Below are 18,746 nucleotides of genomic sequence, written 5' to 3'. Positions count from 1 at the left end.
GCAGAATTCATGTGCAGGCAGAGTGGTTAGGGAGGCCACCTTCCGGGCTCCCACGCTCACCTGAGGAAGCCTCTGCAGGTGTTCAGAAGAGCAGTGCTCCAAGATACCTCCCAGACCTGATTGAGAGGTGATGCTTCGTAATCTTGATGCAAGATTTTCCTTGAATGTAAGGCCACGTTCCTAAATAAAATGCAAATACCCTTGGGAAGAGCAAATATGCAGCCATTAACAACCAGCATGGAGGCATTTTGATCCTTTCCTGGCAATGAGGTGGAGGTGAGTAGGAAGTGGGCCAGGGTAGAAAATGGGGAGAGGTGCCCTAAGGCAAACTTGGCTTATATTCCATGAACACATTGGCCCTAAGGGGACCTGCCAGGGCTCTAGTTTTTAAATGGGTGAATGTGAGGCCAAATGTTTGTTGGTTTCCAGCATCAGGATTACCGCTGGACAAACTCTAATCTAAACACCTGGGCCTGTGGAACATCTGAGTGGGAATTGCTAGCCACAGAATTACAGACTCCTCAGGGAAGAGCCAGAGGAAGATCTGGAAAAAGTGGCTGTTTGAGCTAACATCTTTCCGAGGGGCCAGAAAGCTGGTGTTGCTGTTGAGTATGCCAGGAGGGCAGCGGTGGGGGTTTTGCCAAAAAGGTCAGCCCCAAGGTGCAGCAAGGCCCAGCGTCCCTTAGCTAGGAAAATTGCCTTCAGCCCCAACTCCTCCAGCCTCTCAGGGGAACTGTCTTCTGTTTGAGCTTTTTCTTGAGTTTCTGTAAACAGTGTTGGCTTATAGCTGGTCTTTTGATACGTCTAATTCTTTTCCTTTCTCCTAAACATTTTTCTAATTATTTTTCTGGGGTGGGGAGGGGGAGAAAAAAAACCCAATGCTCTAAACTCTGAGGTTATTTGGAAAACCTAAAAGGCACTGCAAGTTGTCTCCATAGAGAGATTCCGCTTGTCTCTGAGCCTTCCCTGACTCACATCTGCAGAGCTCCCAGCTCTGGCAGCCTCCAGGTGCCTGCGAGGTCTTCCCTCCACAGCTGTCTAGGCCTATGGGTATTTTCCACTTGCATACAATTTGTCTGTGCTTTTTAAAAGTCTCCTTTCTTTGGCAGGACTCGGGTGTGTATTTGGGACCCAGCAGAGGCTTGGCCACCGGGTGTATGTGACCTAATCCAGGGGAAGGCTGTTCAAGAGAGCTGCCTTTAGTTAGGATCACACACTAGACAGGGAAGCCCTCTGCTGCTTCCCGTATATTTATTTTAGGGTGCATTCTCATCCCTGGGTCTAGGCCAGCCTGGTCCCAAAAGGTATTTTTAGCCTTGGTGGCTCTAAAGAAGGTCATGCTGACCCAGAGCTGTCCCCTTTATGTCTCCAAACCAGATCCAGCCCAGGTTAAAGTCCTTGAATTCGAATAGCTTTTGGCAGAGGAAGAGGAGTTGGGGCTGGGTAAGGGACAGAGGACACCCTGGGATAAATCATCTCAGCAAGCACCCGTGCACTGCCGCGGTGAGGAGGGAAAGCCCGGCCCTGATTGTGACCACACCTTACCTGTCTGGAGGACCTCAGCAGTGGGCTGCAGACGACACAGCACCACCTAAAGCTCTTATTTATGCTCCCTGAATCCCCGGCAAAGCCCCAGGAACCCTCTGTGGCTGGCCCGGCTCACTGTCCTGTCCTTGTCTCTTGCTCTTCTCTCTCCCTCTCCAAGTCCAAGCCCCAGCCTCTGTACTGCAGGCTGGCCCCGGACAGTCCACACCGGCCCTCCTTTGGGCTGAGTCCTGTGCTGTCCTCTCAGCCTGAAGTCCTCTAGTAACACTCTCCCTCAGCCCTCTGACACATCTGGGCTTTGATATCACCTCTTTCAGGAAGCCCCTGATTACCAGAACTGGGCTGGCTGCCACCGTGAGATGCTCCCACAGCACTCAGGACTTTTCCCTGTAGGGTACTTCCGCACTGCCTCCCTCGCTATGGCTAGGTTCCTCGAGGGTGGGTTTAGTTCAATTGTGCTTTGCTTGCAATTAGCACAGTGCCTGGAGTGTACCAGGGGCTCCAGAAATAAATGAGTTCAGTGAATGAATCCTTAAGACTGGAAAGGCAATGCTAAAAATGCTACACCTGGGTCAACCCAGATGAAGGACCCCAACTCCACACACTGGGGTTAGAGCATCCCAGTGGAGCTGCTGAAATGCCACAGTCAAGTCCACATGGATGAGGGGGATGGTGTGTGAGGCATGCGGTGGTTGTATGTGGCTGGACCAGGCACACGACATTAGGGATGTGTCCATTATGCGTGTAAGGCTGGGAAAGGATGTCAGCCACAATACCCCAGCTGGCGGCCCAGACGAGTCAAGCAGATGTAGTAGGGCATCCGGGCACAGACAGGGCACAAAGTGAGACGAGTAGCAGACCTCGATTCTCCCATGTGAGTTGAACTCAAACTTTCTCAAGAGTGATGGCTGGTTTTTCCTGTTTCGGTATCCCTATAGTTATACTAATACTTTCCTAGACATTATCTTGGAGATTACAGAAAGGCAAAATACAGCTCTTTCTTGAACTATTTCAATGATAAATTTCCTTTCTCCATGTATCTCTCTGTATATGTATGTATGCGTGTGTATGTGTATGTGTGTTAAGAAAATGGATCAGAATCTAAAATCCTAGTAAGGCAGCTGCCTGGATCTATTCCAGGAAAAGAATAATTTTATGAATTTGCATCTTGGTTTGAATGGAAAAACTGGCTTGAAATCTATTGCAAAATTTTCTTTGCTAGCTCGCCTGTCAAGAGAGAACAGTCCCTGAAGGTCTGGACTGAAATGCCAGGACACAGGGCCTATTCTCTCCCTTTGGAGTCCATGCCAAGAGGTCCCCCTAAGGCTCTAGAATTATTTTCAACCCTAGAGACCCTAAGGGATCTCTGCCTGAGTTCATGGTGTTCTTTATACTGCCTCTAAGTCTTAATCAAATTCAAAGCCTTGGGCTAAAGATGGAAGCAAAGAAGGGCGAAATCAGGGTAGAGAGGGCAGACACTATCAGAATGGAGCCTTCAGTTTAGAGGTGAATCTTCCCGAAATAGAGCAATTTCTGTGGTTCCCAAGTTATAAGGGCCATTGCCCACATCATGATGAAGGGACATGACAGCTGCCAGGTTAGAAAGAAGCAGGATCTTGGGGGCCACATTTCAAAGGAAAACTGGACATGACAGCCCCTTTACACAGGGACATTCTTTTGCTTCCTTCGAACAAAGTAAGTAAGGGTGGGAGTAGGTCCCTTCTAGGCAGCACCTTTAACAGTTGCTATGGAGACATGAGTCATCTTTAGAGGATGTGATTTAAGAAGCAAGAAGAGGAACTCTGAGGAGTTCCTGGGCTCTTCCGACCTTGGAACAAGTTATTTAAATGTCTATCCAAGTCATTACACGACTATCTAAAACACGTAAGGTGTCAAAAGAGATTCGCATCTAGTTTCAGTGCTTAAATGGACCTGGAACATACAGATCCCCGGTCCAAAGATCAAAAAGAGACATCAAACCCTAGCCCACAAGAAAGGATTTCAATACAAGTCAGTGGTCCAGCATTGCCTTTCCTTCATGCTTGGAGATCAGATTGTCCCAGACCCCCAGGCAGGTTAAGACTTTTAACCTTAAAAAGATACAGCCTGTGATGAAACAAGCCTTGGGAACCCAGGAAAGGAATCACAGCACTAGAAAGCCTGTTCTGGTTGCATCTGGTTTCTAACTGCAGAAATACCTGGTTCCTTTTCCAGATGCTAGAAGGATTCCAAGGGGAGAGACGTGTGCCTAAATTCCCAAAGCCTTTTCCTCTGGGCACTGAAGTCCTCCTGTTAGCCAGTGGCCTCTCCTGGTGTGTGTGCAGCTCAGACAGGGGAGGCCAAATAAAACACTCCCCATGAGGAAACCAAGCTGGTGAGGAGCCAGAGAGAGATTCTGGAAAGCAGATGCCCCCAGGGGTTGTTTTCACAGTGTTGTGAAGGGCATATAGTCACAATAAAAAGAATTTGGAAAATACTTGAATGACATCTTTCCTTCTTTCAACATAGGCATTTACGTTGGATAGATGCATTCCACACTTAAGATCTATTATTTAGAACGTGGGGGTAATAGATCCACTTCACAGGATTATCAGGAGGATGACACAAAACAATTATAAAATGCCTAGCACAGTATCTGGCACAGAGTGAGTATAAATGACAAATATTAGTTCCTTTTTCCTCTTCTCCTGAGAGTAGATTCCAGATAAGGTACAAGAGTCTCCTGAAAAACATGGCATAGCTTGTGAGTCCTAAGGTTTGTCCCAGAGGTATTCACTCATAAGCCTCATCTTTACCATAGCTTTTTGACCCTTTTCCAGAGACATACAAAAAGGTGACTGCTGAAGTCAAGGATACCATTCCCCCCTTGGAAAAACACATCCATTCATTGGCAAAAGGCAATTTATAGACCTCATTGATGGAACTCCAAAAGGTTTATTGCAGGCACATGTGTAGTGTGACAGCCAACTGCCTAACCCAGCTCCTACCAGGCACACTGGAGTCCAGGCATCCACTCATGATATCATGAGGCCAAAGTTCCTGCTTCAAGCCACCTTTTCATTATGCCCCTAAATACACATTCCCTCCCCACCAATCATGCCTTATTATTTTTTTGGTTGGGGTTTTAAACAACAAAAAGTCCAATCTCTGAGAGGTATGAAGACATAAAGCTCTGAGAATGCCTTCCAGCAGGGAAGCGTGGAAGGCAGATCTTACGTAAAACTGTAGTGTGCAATCTAATATCCTTTTTCTTTAGGGGAGGCAGGAAGGACAGAACTTTAGATACCAATTATTTTGCCTTTCATAAAGAACATATCAGAGTCCCGAAGTCTAAGATTCCAACTCAGTATTTTCTTGGATTAAGAATTTGAAAATATTTCTTCCTTTAAAACTCAACATGTTTAACCATGCTTCTTTTCTATGACTAGTAGAGATAGAACACTTCTAAATTCTTGCCCAGTGTCAAAGCTGGACTTGTAATCCACATGCCAACCTGCTTCACAGGCAACGAGGTAAAGTTTGTAAGAGGTATCATCTCTGTTTTTTAGCAGGCTTATGGGAGAGTCTTGCCCTAAGAGAAAAACAGGGATGAGGCTGGGAAGAGGATAAAGTTAGAGCAGGATAAAGTTATAAGAAGATAACAAAGCAGGATGACATCACATGGGACTAAGAAGGGGACTGCATCATCCCTGGACCTGCTCCTGGGGGCTGTCGGCTTGTGGGCGTGGCCGCTTCAGATGCCCAGGTGAGCCCTGACACAGAGGTGCTTCCTCACCTTACAGTGAGGAGCGGATGGGGCCAGTACAAAGACTGAAGAACCAGCCCTCCTCCTGGGTCCGTCTTTGCTAAATTGAGTCATTCCAGCCCAGGCTCAGATCATGGGCACTGTGGACGGAGAGAGACCCGTCTTCCAGCAGGCTGCTGTGTGCGTGGCTGCTGCCGTTTCTGAGGACTGACCTAGTTTTCTCATCTCTGGACTTTATACCTTCTTTGTCCCTAAATAGACCACAACACCACTCTGTGTTCTCTGCAAGCCTGGGGCTAGGAAGCATCGCTGAGGTAAAGGCCTTTTTTAAGGTTCTCTGCCAATACCAAACACGTCTTCAATTATGAGAGCAGTACTCCATGATCCTGAATCTCCGCCAACCAAAAGAGAGCTGTGCACACACTGCTGAACTTTTACAACTCTACAACTCAGAGGACATAAGGCATGTGCAAGCCAGCTGTAAATCTTGTTGACAGTCTTGCCCCACCCACTGGCCACTAGGCAGCTGGATTTTCAATTTCACCCCGCACACGGCCAGTCTATCAACCCTCTCTGCTTAATGCTCTCAGTTCATTTCTCATCATTTTTCTACCTCCACTCACCAGGCCACGTCCCCTCCCTTCCTCCTTCCAGCTTCCTGAGCCCCATACATATAACAACTAGCAGAGTGCACCAGCACATACATTGGATTATTCTTTTCATTGTGTCTGAGCCAATCTGCTTAATGTTCACATACACATGGGGAAAAAAAGGTAAAATATTTTTGCTTTAGATCCTTTCAGAAGGCATAAAAAAATAAAGTACAAACACGAATCACTTGACAATTTTATGATTAAAACCAACAAATGGAAAACAGACAGTGTTGGGTGTTGCTGACATAATCAAGCATTTCATGCGGATTTCTGGATGTACCAAATGTGTCTGAAGAACTCACTTTCGCACAACAAAGATGTATCCAGTGTTAAACACCGGAGCCAGAACCCGGGTGAAAAGCTGGTGGTTCAGGGCAACATCACTTCCGGCTTTATTAAACACTCAAAAGTCAGGTTCCCAAGAAACGCTTGGATCTATGCACAAGTGTAACATGTCAAAAGTGTTCAATGTGACCAAGAGAAATGACATGAGCATGTTTCATCTTCGGGTAGAGGGTGGTGGTTTTCTGGGAAGACTGTGTGAGACACCGAGTAAAGAAATCAAATGGAAGACGTTTAGCATGTGCTTAATTCTTGCTTGATAAGAACAAGAAATCCCGGAAAAGGTCATCCACAGAACAGTGAACAAAGTCCCCAGTGAACAAGTTTGAGGTGGGGCTTAGCAGTTCGTTTACAGTTGTGGAAAACTATTTTAGTCACTTGGCCAAAAACCGTATGAGGGGAGGCAACCTGAAACCCTAGACTACTTGACTCTCCCTGCATTTTTCTACTTGAAGCAGGATAAAAAAGCCTAACATTTTGGCTGCATCTCTATTTATGTAACAGCCACAGCTGCTCCCCAAAATAGCTGCTGTTGGCCAAAAGAATTACGGGATTTTGTTGCTAATATGTGAATCTATTGTCCTTAGCACTCTGCTAAGTTTCCTTCCCTTCCTTTTTGCCGTCCCAGGTCTAAAAGGAGATAGGGAATCTCACTATTAGCACATCAGTGGTGCCCTCAGTTATGTGGATAGATTTTAAAATCGAGGCTCATCTTTTCGGCAAGAGCAAATTGACACAGAACATCTTAACTCCCCACCTTCTGCGGGTGGCTAACATCGAGGCCCTTCAAAGTCACAACCCCAAAAGAGAGAAACATACAGTGCTCCTGTCTTTTTGTGGGACAAACCCAAACCCGGACTGCTGGCATGGCATTTAATAGGATGCCCTCCCCTGAAAGTAACAAAGAGAACCCTCGTCAAAGCTATCAAACACATTAAAAAAATACAAAAGTTATTTTCTCCTTTTGATTGCTATTTACTTGTGACAATATTTGTTAAAAATATCACTTCTGTCTTTGAGAAGAGATCATTCTCTTCATATAGTATGGAAAAATAAACTCTGCTGAACACTCACTCAGTCAACATTCCCCACCATTGCCAGAGGCGTTTGGCTTTCACATCTCCAAATATCATCATAAGCATAAAAGTATTATGTTGTTGAGTAGGCAAACACTTTTGCTATGTCTAGTGTGCTGGAAGTAAGAGAAAAAGGAAGTGGCAAGGCTCATGTAGCATTTTGAAGGGGGAGAGTTACGAAATAGGATGGTTTATTTGCTAACAAAATGAAAGGTAACAAGGTGGTTTCAGGCCCTCCTAAAAAGTCATAGGATGTCCCCTCACCTCTTCAGTCCACTTTCAGCCTTGCTAATGCTTGGTAAATTATTAATGGAAGGGTAGGCAGCCCTTTAGGCTAATTATCAGTGTCAATGCAAAGGAGGGCTCAACTTCTGCACCCAGGATCATCTTAAAACACTGAGCTGGATGAATGGGAGAAGACAAGGATCCATAAAAACAGTAAAATGTTTATTTTCTTAGAAAAAAAAGTGAGGAAGAGGGATTCAAAATGATTGTGATCACACTTCCATCTGCATCTGAGCAAAGCCAATGTTGCAAGCTTAATTCTTGATTAAGATACCTATTAAATCAAACAACCTGCCACTCACTCCTACGTCACTTCCAGGAGTCACATCACAGCATGCTTTTAATTGATAATAGCTTCTCTACTTCTTCTGAGCAGAGAAACAAGGCTTGGCATAGCAACCATCCCATCTCCAAAGCTCAACACTGCCAGTAAGAAGCAAGGCTCAGTCCATCTCTAGACTGCGTGCGAGAGATGGGGAGGAAGGAGAGAGGGCAGGAGATGCTTGTCTTAGAAGCAGAACCAGTTTAGAAGAGAAGTTTGATATCTGAGTTCACCACTACCTCATCTTATAGAAAATAGGTTGGAGAGCATCTGTAAAACCAACAGTATCTTTAAGGTGAAATTGCAGAATTTTGCTGCATACCTGGACACAAGAGAAGTGAAAAGTTGCAACAAGTTTTAACTAGCAGCAACAAAGAAAGTTCGATAACAGTTTTTTTTGTTTGTTTTTAGCAATATTCCTTTGCAAGTTCATTAAGAAACACTGTAATTTAATGGGGCGTACGATATGGAACGATCTTCTTTTGCTATAGTGCTGTTCGCTGAATAGAACCGACCTTTGCAAAGATTTCAACTGGGGTGTAACCTATTTACACAGTAGTAGCTCCTGGTTTGAGTGGTAAAATTGGTGCTATGTGATATCCTCTTCTTCCGAACAGTAATCCCGACCCTTGGAGGGAAAAAGAAAAAAGAGCATGTGAATGATAAATTCAAAGCAGAGCCTGAAATAGTTACTTGTAATCAATTTTCTCTCAGTGTGTCTCCTTGCAACAGAATCCAGGCTTTGTCAGTGATAGCTGGCACTGGGGTAGCTACGTCATAAATACATGTTAGCTGATTTATAAGCTATACATACCTCAAGGCATGAGAGTTTTACCAAGCCCCAAGTAAGCCCTTACTTTATGTTGGTAAGAATTTATATTATAATAGTCATATTCAAGAGTCAGCCTTTCACTAAGAAATTACGAAATGGCCAATCCATTCAGGAGATCAATTTCTTATCAGGAAGAATGAACAAGCCACATTCTACAGCTACATCCCCGTGCCTGAAACTCAACATTCTACAGAGGGAGAGCATACGATCCAGGGATGTCTGAGTTTAATTCACTCTAAAACGGATTACAAAAAACAACAAACAAGAATCCTTTAGACACGCCTAACAGGTCTATGCTTGGTATGTGTGGGATGCACAAGAGAGGCAAAGATGCTTCTGATTCATTTGCTAACAAAACAGGTTATCTGAAGCTCTAAGGACTATGTACAATGGTTACCTGTGAACATATTTTATCCTTTCTCCTCTAGGTCATAAACTCAATGAAGACATGATTGGGGCTGGGCTTTAAGGATCCACATTTAACCAAGCCAGCTTGTCTTGGTCAAAACACATGACTCTCTTGGTCTGTAACCCATCACAGATAGTAAACAACAAAGGCACCTGTCCTGCCTGTGTTCTGATGTCATAGATAAGGGTTTTCTAAAAAGTCAGGTGTTATTATCATTTGTTTCCTTCAACTTTTTCTTCTAAAATACACACTACATGTTTCATTTCTTTTTTGGCGGGGGTGGGGGATGTTCTTTTAAAAGCAGAATTTTCAAAATAACTGAAACTTATCTCTAAGAGTACCAATACTTAACGATAATAATAATTTTGCATATAACTATTTCTCAGATGTATTACATGTTTTTTGGCCACATTATCTATATAACAGAAATATTTTACATTTTCCTAATATTTAAGCATTATCAAAATGGATTATTTTGTGTCATGTGGCTGGGTGCTAATCTTGGCTCTGTGACTTCCTAGCTCTGGGATCCTGGTAAAATTACCTCTCTGTGTCTCAGTTTCTTCATTTGTAAAATGAAGAGAACAATAGTACCTATTTCACAGAATTGTTGAAAATTAAATGAGTTAATAGTATTAAAGTGATTAAATCATTTCTGGCCTATACTTTTACACATGATGTATATGTGCCCATGCCCGTGTGTGTTTGGCAAATTAAAAAATATTGCTGGCTGGGCACGGTGGCTCACACCTGTAATCCTGCACTTTGGGAGGCCGAGGCTGTTGGATCACCTGAGGTCAGGAATTCGAGGCCAGCCTGGCCAACATGGTGAAACCCCATCTCTACTAAAAATACAAAAACTAGCTGGGTGTGGTGGCGGGCACCTGTAGTCCCAGCTACTTGGGAGGCTAAGGCAGGAGAATCGCTTGAACCTGGGAGGCGGAGATTGCAGTGAGCCAAGATCGCGCCATTGCACTGCAGCCTGGGCAACAGAGTGAGACTGTGTCTCAAAAAAAAAAAAAAAAAAAAATACTGCCACACAATGAAGTCTTCAGGCCTGTGGCAGCAGGCAGAGCTGCTCACTCCCATGCCAACTGGCCCCAGATTGCTTGCTCCCTGAGAATGGGATTCACCCCTTAGCATGTTTTGGTTTCCTCCACCATCAAATTGCTAACTCCCACCCCTGCCGCTTGCAGAGTGTCTGAGTCTAGTGTCATCTCTAGGCTTGTTTTACTTGCTGCACAAAACCTCTCCTGAGCAGAGAAGCTGGGTAACCAGTCTTCCTGACAAGAGGAGTGTGTACTTGGCAGTCATCCCATGGGCAGCCTCCCTGGTGTCACTGCCCAAGCAGATGCCATCCCTCGCCTTGGCCCAGACCACTCAGGAGACATGCTCTGAGTCACACACTGGAGAGCTAGAAAGAACTGCAAGGTCCCTGGCCACTGGGGGTTTATTCTTTAATCTGGGGAACAAGACACACACAAATGTATCCACACAATGCCATAAATGTCAAATGATGCTCTCCACAGATCCCCAGCTCACGAGGCTCAGAGAGGAAACATACAAATGGACCCAAGTATTCAGTTGGAGAGGAAAGGCAGGGCTCATGGAGTTTTATTAGGAAAGGAAAGTGGACATCTCCAGTGTACATATGTACATATACACTGTTGTTTGACATCGCATAAATTGCTGGGCTTTGGTTTCCTGGGGATAATCATGGTCTCCATACCATAGAGTTATGGTCAGGATTAAATGGAAAGAAATATAGTGTCTGGCAAGTAGTCAATAAATGTTAGCTAATGCTACTATTACTACTACTGCTATTATTATTGTAACTGTTGTTATTATAAACCCTGTGTTTGTTCAGTCCCCCTGGCAGGGGAATAGGGACCTCCTTCCTTAGTGGCTGTCAGGTGAGGAAGGACTGTGACCACAAGCTGTCATCTGATAGGTGCCAGGGAACTCTTCCTCCCACCTCAGCCTTGCACTCCAGACAGGCCACAAACCCATGTACATGAATAAAACTTCTATGGCAGAAACCGAAGTCCCTCGACTACGTATGACTAAATGAGGCCTCAAAGCACAGTCTCAGCCAGCCAATGTGGAGTTTAGAGGGTGCTTCATCCATGAGGAAGAACTTGGAAGGAATGGCAGACAGATACACACACACACACACACACACACACCACACAGAGGCACTCATGCACACACACGAACACACGTGCACACACACAAACACATGTGCACACACGCATACGCACACGTGTGCACACACACGTGCACACATGCACACACACATACATGAAAAGTGGTGTTCTCATTGTCTTCAACTTGGTAAATGAGTTTCTGGGCTATGCAGTAGAAGGACCATTTCAAACCACAGTAAAGGCTCCCCAGCCCCACCTTTTGAGGGACAAATACAATATAAACCCTCTTTGTAAACACAAGACTCTGCAACTTTCATTTCCCAAGCATTGGCTACTCTGAAATTATTATCATTACTATACAAAGGAGGAAGAAAACAGCATTAGCTGCTTTGCAGATATGATTTCACTTACTATTTATATCAGTCCTGCAAGGCAGAGAATGAAGCCCTGATGCTTGTGGGGAAAGCTCAGAGAAGCGCAAGCCCACAGGGCTGCTCCTTGCCTTTGTTACAACTGTAGTGACTGATAAGTAAATTCAAATTCAATTCAGCTTCATTTTTTATTATCACCTGTTTCGGCAGCGCTGAGAAGCAACTGCTTTGGTAACGAACTTTAAAATCAAAACACATTGAAAGAAAGATACGGTCGTAAGTCATACAGCCATCCAGTGCCATTCTAAGAAAGGAGACCTGAGAATGGTGACTACCAGAGGTGATTACCTTGTGCAAAGGAGAGTAGGCTTGGCGCGAGGATGAAGAAGGTTCATCCTCTTCCGAAGCTGGTTAAGAAGGAATAAATTCTAGTGTTCAACAGCACAGTAGGGTGACTAGAGTTAATAGTAACATATTGTATATTTCAAAGTACTGAGAAGATTTGAAATGTTTCCAACACAAAGAAATGATAACTCTTTGATGTGATGCATATCCTAAGTACCCTGATTTGACCATTACACACTGCATGCATGTATCAAAATATCACATGTACCCTATAAATATGTACCATTACTATATGCCACTTTAAAAATCAATAAATAAGTAAATAAAAATCAAGGGGATTTGAGAGAATTGTCATTGGAGGGGCCCCATCTCAGTATCACAGGGGACCCCATCTGCACACTGGCCCTACTGGGCAGGACAGGGAGCCTGCTTCTGTAGCACGACTTCATGTCTCATTTAATTTTTAAAGAATTGTGCTAAAAAGAGAACCTGAAGACCTTCAGCCGTCAGAAGGCAGGAAGTGGGAGCTGGGTGTGGGAAATACACAGCAATTCTTCGCTGAAGTATGCCCTTCCCCCTTAAAGGAACCCCAAATGGAAGTCTTTGTCAGGATGTGTTACTCAATTAGAACTGCAGGCTCTTAGTCACAGTCCCCGGCTTGTGCAAAGGACACACTGAAAGCTGCACAGAGCAAGATCCCCAGGAGGCCCTTAAGAGCTGGAAGAACAGAAACTCCTAGTGATGCTGACAAAGAAGGGTTGTTTGAAAGAACCATCAGTGCCTTCGGGTACAGACTCAAAAAACCCCAAGGAACCTTTGCCTACCGAAATTTTTCCGACCGCACCCTACTCTGTGGAGAGGCTTCCACGTCTTCTTCAGCTATCTGTATTATTATCCTCCTGGAAGTGTAAGTTGATGTCAATGCAAGACACACATTTCTAAAGTTCTAGGGTAACGGGTTTTTGTTTGTTGAAGTGTCTATGATAAGAATTAGAGGTATTAAAGAGTAGTAAAGGAAAGGACATCATCCCAATTTTAAATCCTACTGGCTTAAAGAGAAACAGCTCAAAGAATGACTTTAGGAACCTGTTCCTCCAACGTGCCTAAAGTACTTTTCCTCCACAGATTTAAAATAGACAAATAGTCTAGGCCAGGGGTCCCCAGTCCTCAAGCCATGGACCGCTGCTGGTCCATGGCCTGTTAGGAACCAGGCCACACAGCAGGAGGTAAGCGGCAGGTGAGTGAGTGAAGCTGAGCTCTGCCTCCTGTCAGATCAGCGGCAGTATCAGATTCTCATAGGCGCACGAACCCTACTGTGAACTGTGCATGTGAGGGATCTGGGTTGCATGTTCCTTATGAGAATCCAATGCCTGATGATCTGTCACTGTCTCCCATCATCCCCAGATGGGACCGTCTTGTTGCAGGAAAACAAGCTCAAGGCTCCCACTGATCCTACATTATAGTGAATACGTAATAACAGAAATAAAGTGCACAATAAATGTAATGTGCTTGAATCATCCCGAAACTACCCCCACCCTGCACCACCCAACTCCCCATCCGTGGAAAAATTGTCTTCCACAAAACCAGTCCCTGATGCCAAAAAGGCTGGGGACTGCTGGTCTAGGCCTTGCCATTCAGTGTCAGGTATGATTTCATCATATATGTTTTCAGTATGTTTCTGTAGACATGTGTGCATTCAGCCCAATACACACACCCCTAAGACATGTAACAATCAGTGTGAACTGAGTATTCTCCCACTGGAGTAGACTAGATGAAAGTGACTGACAGGAAGTGTTGAATCTGTTTCTCCATCTGTAAAATGGGGACAATAAAACCTAACTTGCAGAGTTGTAGGGATTAAACATATACATGTAAAGTATTTAGCAAAGCTAGGCACATGGTGGGTGCTTAATAAATTGTAGCTCTTATGATGATATTGAAAAATGAGACCAACTTGTCCAACAGTAAATAAAACTGTCTAGGTGAGAAATGGGGCCCATATCTCAATCAGTCAGTTCACATTCAGATCCTCAAACAAGCCAAGTACCACAGGGCCTTGGTGCTTCTCACTCTGTCCTGGCTGGCTTCTCCTGCTCCCATCCTATCTCTTTATTTTTATTTTTTCAGAGAGAGTCTCGCTCTGTCACCCAGGCTGGAGTGCAGCGGCATGATCTCAGCTCACTGCAACATCCACCTCTCAGGTTCAAGCAATTTTCCTTCCTCAGCCTCCCAAGTAGCTGGGATTTCCCTGTAGTTGCTCTAGGGAGAAACAGTCTCTTCCCTTCTCAGTGGTCCTTCCATTGCACCACCATGTTGTATAGAATTTTAGGCAAAATGTTTGCCTCCCTTATTGAGGGGGAAAACATGTTTCTTGTCCATCTGTGTATTTTGGGTACCTAAGGGAATCCTTGTGTGGCCCACATCCAAGGGTTATGAACACTCTGGCTTTGGAGGGAAGCAGTGCTGGGCTGTGGGGTAGCAGGGTGGAGGCTGTTAAATGGTATTACACAGAAAGTGTCCTGGTTCTTTAGTAAGGGAAGAAAACCATCAACGTTTTGCACATCATGATGGAAGATGCAGCCTTTTTAAACAATACAACTAGAACTTAAAGTATAATACCCTAGAACAACGTATAATAAAAAAAAAAGTGTAGGAAAAAAAAAACAATACAACTGATAATAAGTTTTGAGCAAAACTATGCACACAGAATAGGGCATAGGCCCTGTTAAAAGAATAGCTTGGAACTTAGGAGAGGGGCAACAGGACTGCAAAGAGAGGAAACCCAGGTTGATACTAGAATCCCACTGTCCATTATTCATTATTTGTATTTATCTAAGTATTATTGCCCCCGCTTATCCATGGGGAATTTGTTCCAAAATCACCAGTGGATAACTGAAACCTCAGAGAGTACTGAACCCTACATATACTATATTTTTCCTATACATACCTACCTATATAAATTAGGCTTACGCCTGTAATCCCAGCACTTGGGGAGGCCGAGGTGGGTGGATCACTTGAGGTCAGGAGTTTGAGACCAGCCTGACCAACATGGTAAAACCCCATCTCTATGAAAAATACAAAAATTAACTGGGTGTGGTGACATGCACCTGTAATCTTAGCTACTCAGGAGGCTGAGACAGCAGATCACTTGAACTTAGGAGGCGGAGGCTGCAGTGAGCCGAGATCATGCCACTGCACTCCAGCCTGGGTGACAGAGAGAAACTCTCTCTCTCTCAAAAATAAGAAAAGAATTAGGCACAGCAAGAGAGTAACAACAATAACAACTAATAATAAAATAGAACAATTATAATAATATACTGTAATAAAAGTTATGTGAATGTGTTCCCTCTCAAAATATCTTACTGTACTATACTCACCCTTCTTGTTGACTCTGGATGACTGAAACAGTGGATAAAGGGGACTACTAATACCCACATAAATCACATGTGGAATCAGATCCAGTCCTCTTTCTACAATGTTCAGTCAAATATCTTTTTTTTTTTTTTTTTTTTTGAGATGGAGTCTGGCTCTGTTGCCCAGGCTGGAGTGCAGAGGCACGATCTTGGCTCACTGCAACCTTTGCCCTCCCAGGTAGCATGCACCACCACGCCTGGCTAATTTTTGTATTTTTAGCAGAGACAAGGTTTCACCATGTTGGCCAGGATGGTCTCGAACTCCTGACCTCAGCTGACCCACCTGCCTTGGCCTCCCAAAGTGCTGGGATTACAGGCGTAGGTCACCACACCCGGCCTCAGCCAGACATACTTTTTTTTTTTGAGACGAAGTCTGGCTCTGTCGCCCAAGCTGGAGTGCAGTGGTGCAATCTCTGCTCACTGCAACCTCTGCCTCCCGGGTTCACACCATTCTCCTGCCTCAGCCTCTTGGTAGCTGGGAATACAGGCGCCCACGACCACACCCGGCTAATTTTTTGTAAGTTTAGTAGAAACGGGGTTTCACCGTGTTTGCCAGGATGGTCTCGATCTCCTGACCTTGTGATTCGCCCGCCTCGGCCTCCCAAAGTGCTGGGATTACAGGTGTGAGCCACCGAAAGCAAAAGACAACTCTGTCTTTTGCTTTCATCACAAAAAGTTCTGAGTTAAAGAACCTCACGGTAGGGCAATGGAGTCAGCAAACAAGTCCGGTCAAGACTCTTGGGTCTGTAGAAAGCAAACATGAAGTTTTGTAATAAAGGCTCATGACAGAAGTTCATTTTAATGAGGCTTCTTTCTGTCTGGAAGTGTAAGCTGTTATGCTTGTCATAAAGCAGGCTCTTGTTGCTTGGTGACTAGCTGAATGATCACCTAAAGAATTTTTCCTCCACTCCTTTACCTGTCGGGATGACACTGGGAATCTCTGTTAGCTGCTGGACTGTGCATTATCACTAAACTATATTTCTAATAACACAGTCACTGAGATAATGTCCTTTTGTTGAATAATTTCCTCATTCAGTAAGACTTTTAAAAATTTATAAAATTTATTATTTCAATAGCTTTTGGGGTACACCCCATCCTCCCTGTTCTGAGTCTCCCAAGTCTATTATATCCTGAGTCTCAGTTTCTTGACTTATTGTTATCCTTCCTTGACAGCCTTTATCCTGTACTGTGGGACTTAACTGCTTTCTGGGTGGCAAAGAGCATCTTGATTAATGAAGCACAATTGCCCCATCTGCATTCTGGTGCATAAATTTAATAAGCATCTCCCTCCTCTGTCCACCTAACACCTTTTATCCCCTAAGCCCTTCCTCCATGTTTTACCATCCAGAGGCAACCTCAGATCCAAGTTTCCATAAGAATCTATATGTTTCAGCTCTGTCCTTGAACCAGGACTGCAGGAGCAGATAACCACGTTCTGCAGCTTGAGCATCTGTGCATGACTAGCTAGAACCTGGAACACACAGGAAGAGGAGGCTGGAAAAGTGGAAGGAAGGCTATCCCCAGGGGCTGCTGGGCTTAAACCTCCTCCTGCAGGGCTGCAGGGCCCTCCTCCTGTAGGAAGCAGGTGCCTTCCACCCCTTTCCCAGGGCTGGACGTGTCAGAGCCTCTTTAATCACAGAGCACTTTCAGCAGCATTTTCGTTTACAGTCAAACAACAAGTCATAAGAACAGTTTTAAATGCCAAAGACATACTGAAGAAAAGCAAAAAATAATTAGCTGTGCTGTTAAAGTCTCCTCCCCCGGCTTACTTCATTAGAAAAATCAATCGAGGCATTAATGGCTGTCTCCGACTCTAATGAGCTTTATTCTAATTAGACTCACAAGTTATTATTTCAGCTGGAAAAAGGTCTCGTTTGTAATAAGCAGTAGAGTGTGACAGCCTCTGACTGTTTCTTTGACCATATATAGGAATGATCACCATGATAATAACAGTAGTGACAACAATCCTGGGATATTGAGCTTTTCACTTCCAAGAGAGAATAAGTATTCACTAAACAGCTTTGAAACCCCTATGAAGTGTTTATTATACCCGAATCCCCATTTCACCAACAGTAAGGAGGATATTTTGGAAGCTTTAAGCCACATACTTTTTAAGCTTTATTTGAGGCTGGCACTTGGATGACTTCAATGATGTTCTTTCCCCACAAGGAGGCGAGCAGGAGTGAGGATAAAGACATGGAGAGAGAACGCAGACAACCATGTTCTCTTGGCCATGTTGAACTGATGTCCGAGAGCAGGCCTTGGCAAACTTCCTCTGGGAAGGGCCACAGTAAATATTTTAGGCCTTGCATTCCATATGGTCTCACTGCGATTCAACTCTGCCATTGTAAGCTTGAAAGTGGCCATAGATAAAAGTAAATGAATGAGTATGGCTGGGTTCCAATAAAACTTTATTTATGGACACTGAAATTTGAATTTCATGCCGTTTTTCACATGTCACAAAATAGTCTTCTTCTTTTATTTTCTCCGAACCATTTAAATGTGTAAAAACCATTCTTGTCTCATAGGCTGGACGTGGCTTATGGGCCATAGTTTGCCTGCCCTGCCGCAGAGAACAGAATTAACCACCAGTAGCATCAGAGGTTAACGCTGTTCAAGGGTTTTGCCCTCTTCAGAGCTCAAACAGCAGGGATAATTTCCACCTTAAGAGACATCTCCCCAGAGCTCTTCTGCGAACACTGTTCTTAGTTTACAAACATGGAAACAATGAAAATCAAAATTAAATGGAAAAGTTCATCTCCAACAGCATCTCTTCCCCATCAGTCTTCAAATTTAATTTCAATCTTTGTCCACATGCATGACATTTTTATACCATTTCAATCCTATTATAGACACAGTGTTTTATTTTGTTTTTCACTTAACATTATCTTATAAAATTCTTCCTTGTTGTGACTGACTTCTTCTAATCAGACATATCATAATTTTTTGTGGAAGATTTCCATGCTATTCATTGGACTTAAGTAAAAGGGATGTCTTAGTGTCTTCTCAAGTGTAAGAGTTAAGATTCAAATGCTACCACCTTGCCCCCAAGCCAGGAAACTGGGAAAACCCACTTGGTAGACTGGAGCCTCACCTCCCCCAGGATTCACTTCCTTTTGGACAATGGCTTTAGCAAACCTGGCATTTTAATTCATTTGCCTCTTGACAAAGATGTGCCTTCCAGACAAACTCTTTAGAGCTCTTTGTTCTGAAAGAGCTCTCTGTCCCACATACACCCTAGAATTTATATTGAACTTGGAT

The 18,746-nt window shown here is 44.1% G+C and overlaps 1 protein-coding gene across 3 annotated transcripts in view; it reads right to left on the bottom strand.

Moving 5' to 3' along the window:
- C1H1orf21 (chromosome 1 C1orf21 homolog) overlaps window positions 1–18,746 on the bottom strand; it is a 250,630-nt gene that overhangs the window by 4,491 nt on the left and 227,393 nt on the right. The window contains exon 6 of one of the 3 annotated variants that reach the window (XR_013414418.1): window positions 8,484–8,596. Coding sequence is in view for 2 of the 3 variants with exons in the window: in XM_077993987.1 (XP_077850113.1) it covers window positions 8,558–8,596 (39 nt within the window). In the remaining variant the exon portion in view is untranslated. 3 annotated transcript variants of the gene reach the window in all.

This window comes from Macaca mulatta, chromosome 1 (assembly GCF_049350105.2).
Source record: "Macaca mulatta isolate MMU2019108-1 chromosome 1, T2T-MMU8v2.0, whole genome shotgun sequence".
Classification (NCBI taxonomy): Eukaryota; Metazoa; Chordata; class Mammalia; order Primates; family Cercopithecidae; genus Macaca; species Macaca mulatta.
The sequence above is the reverse complement of the archived record's forward strand: the minus strand, read 5'-3'. Positions and strand labels throughout refer to the sequence as shown.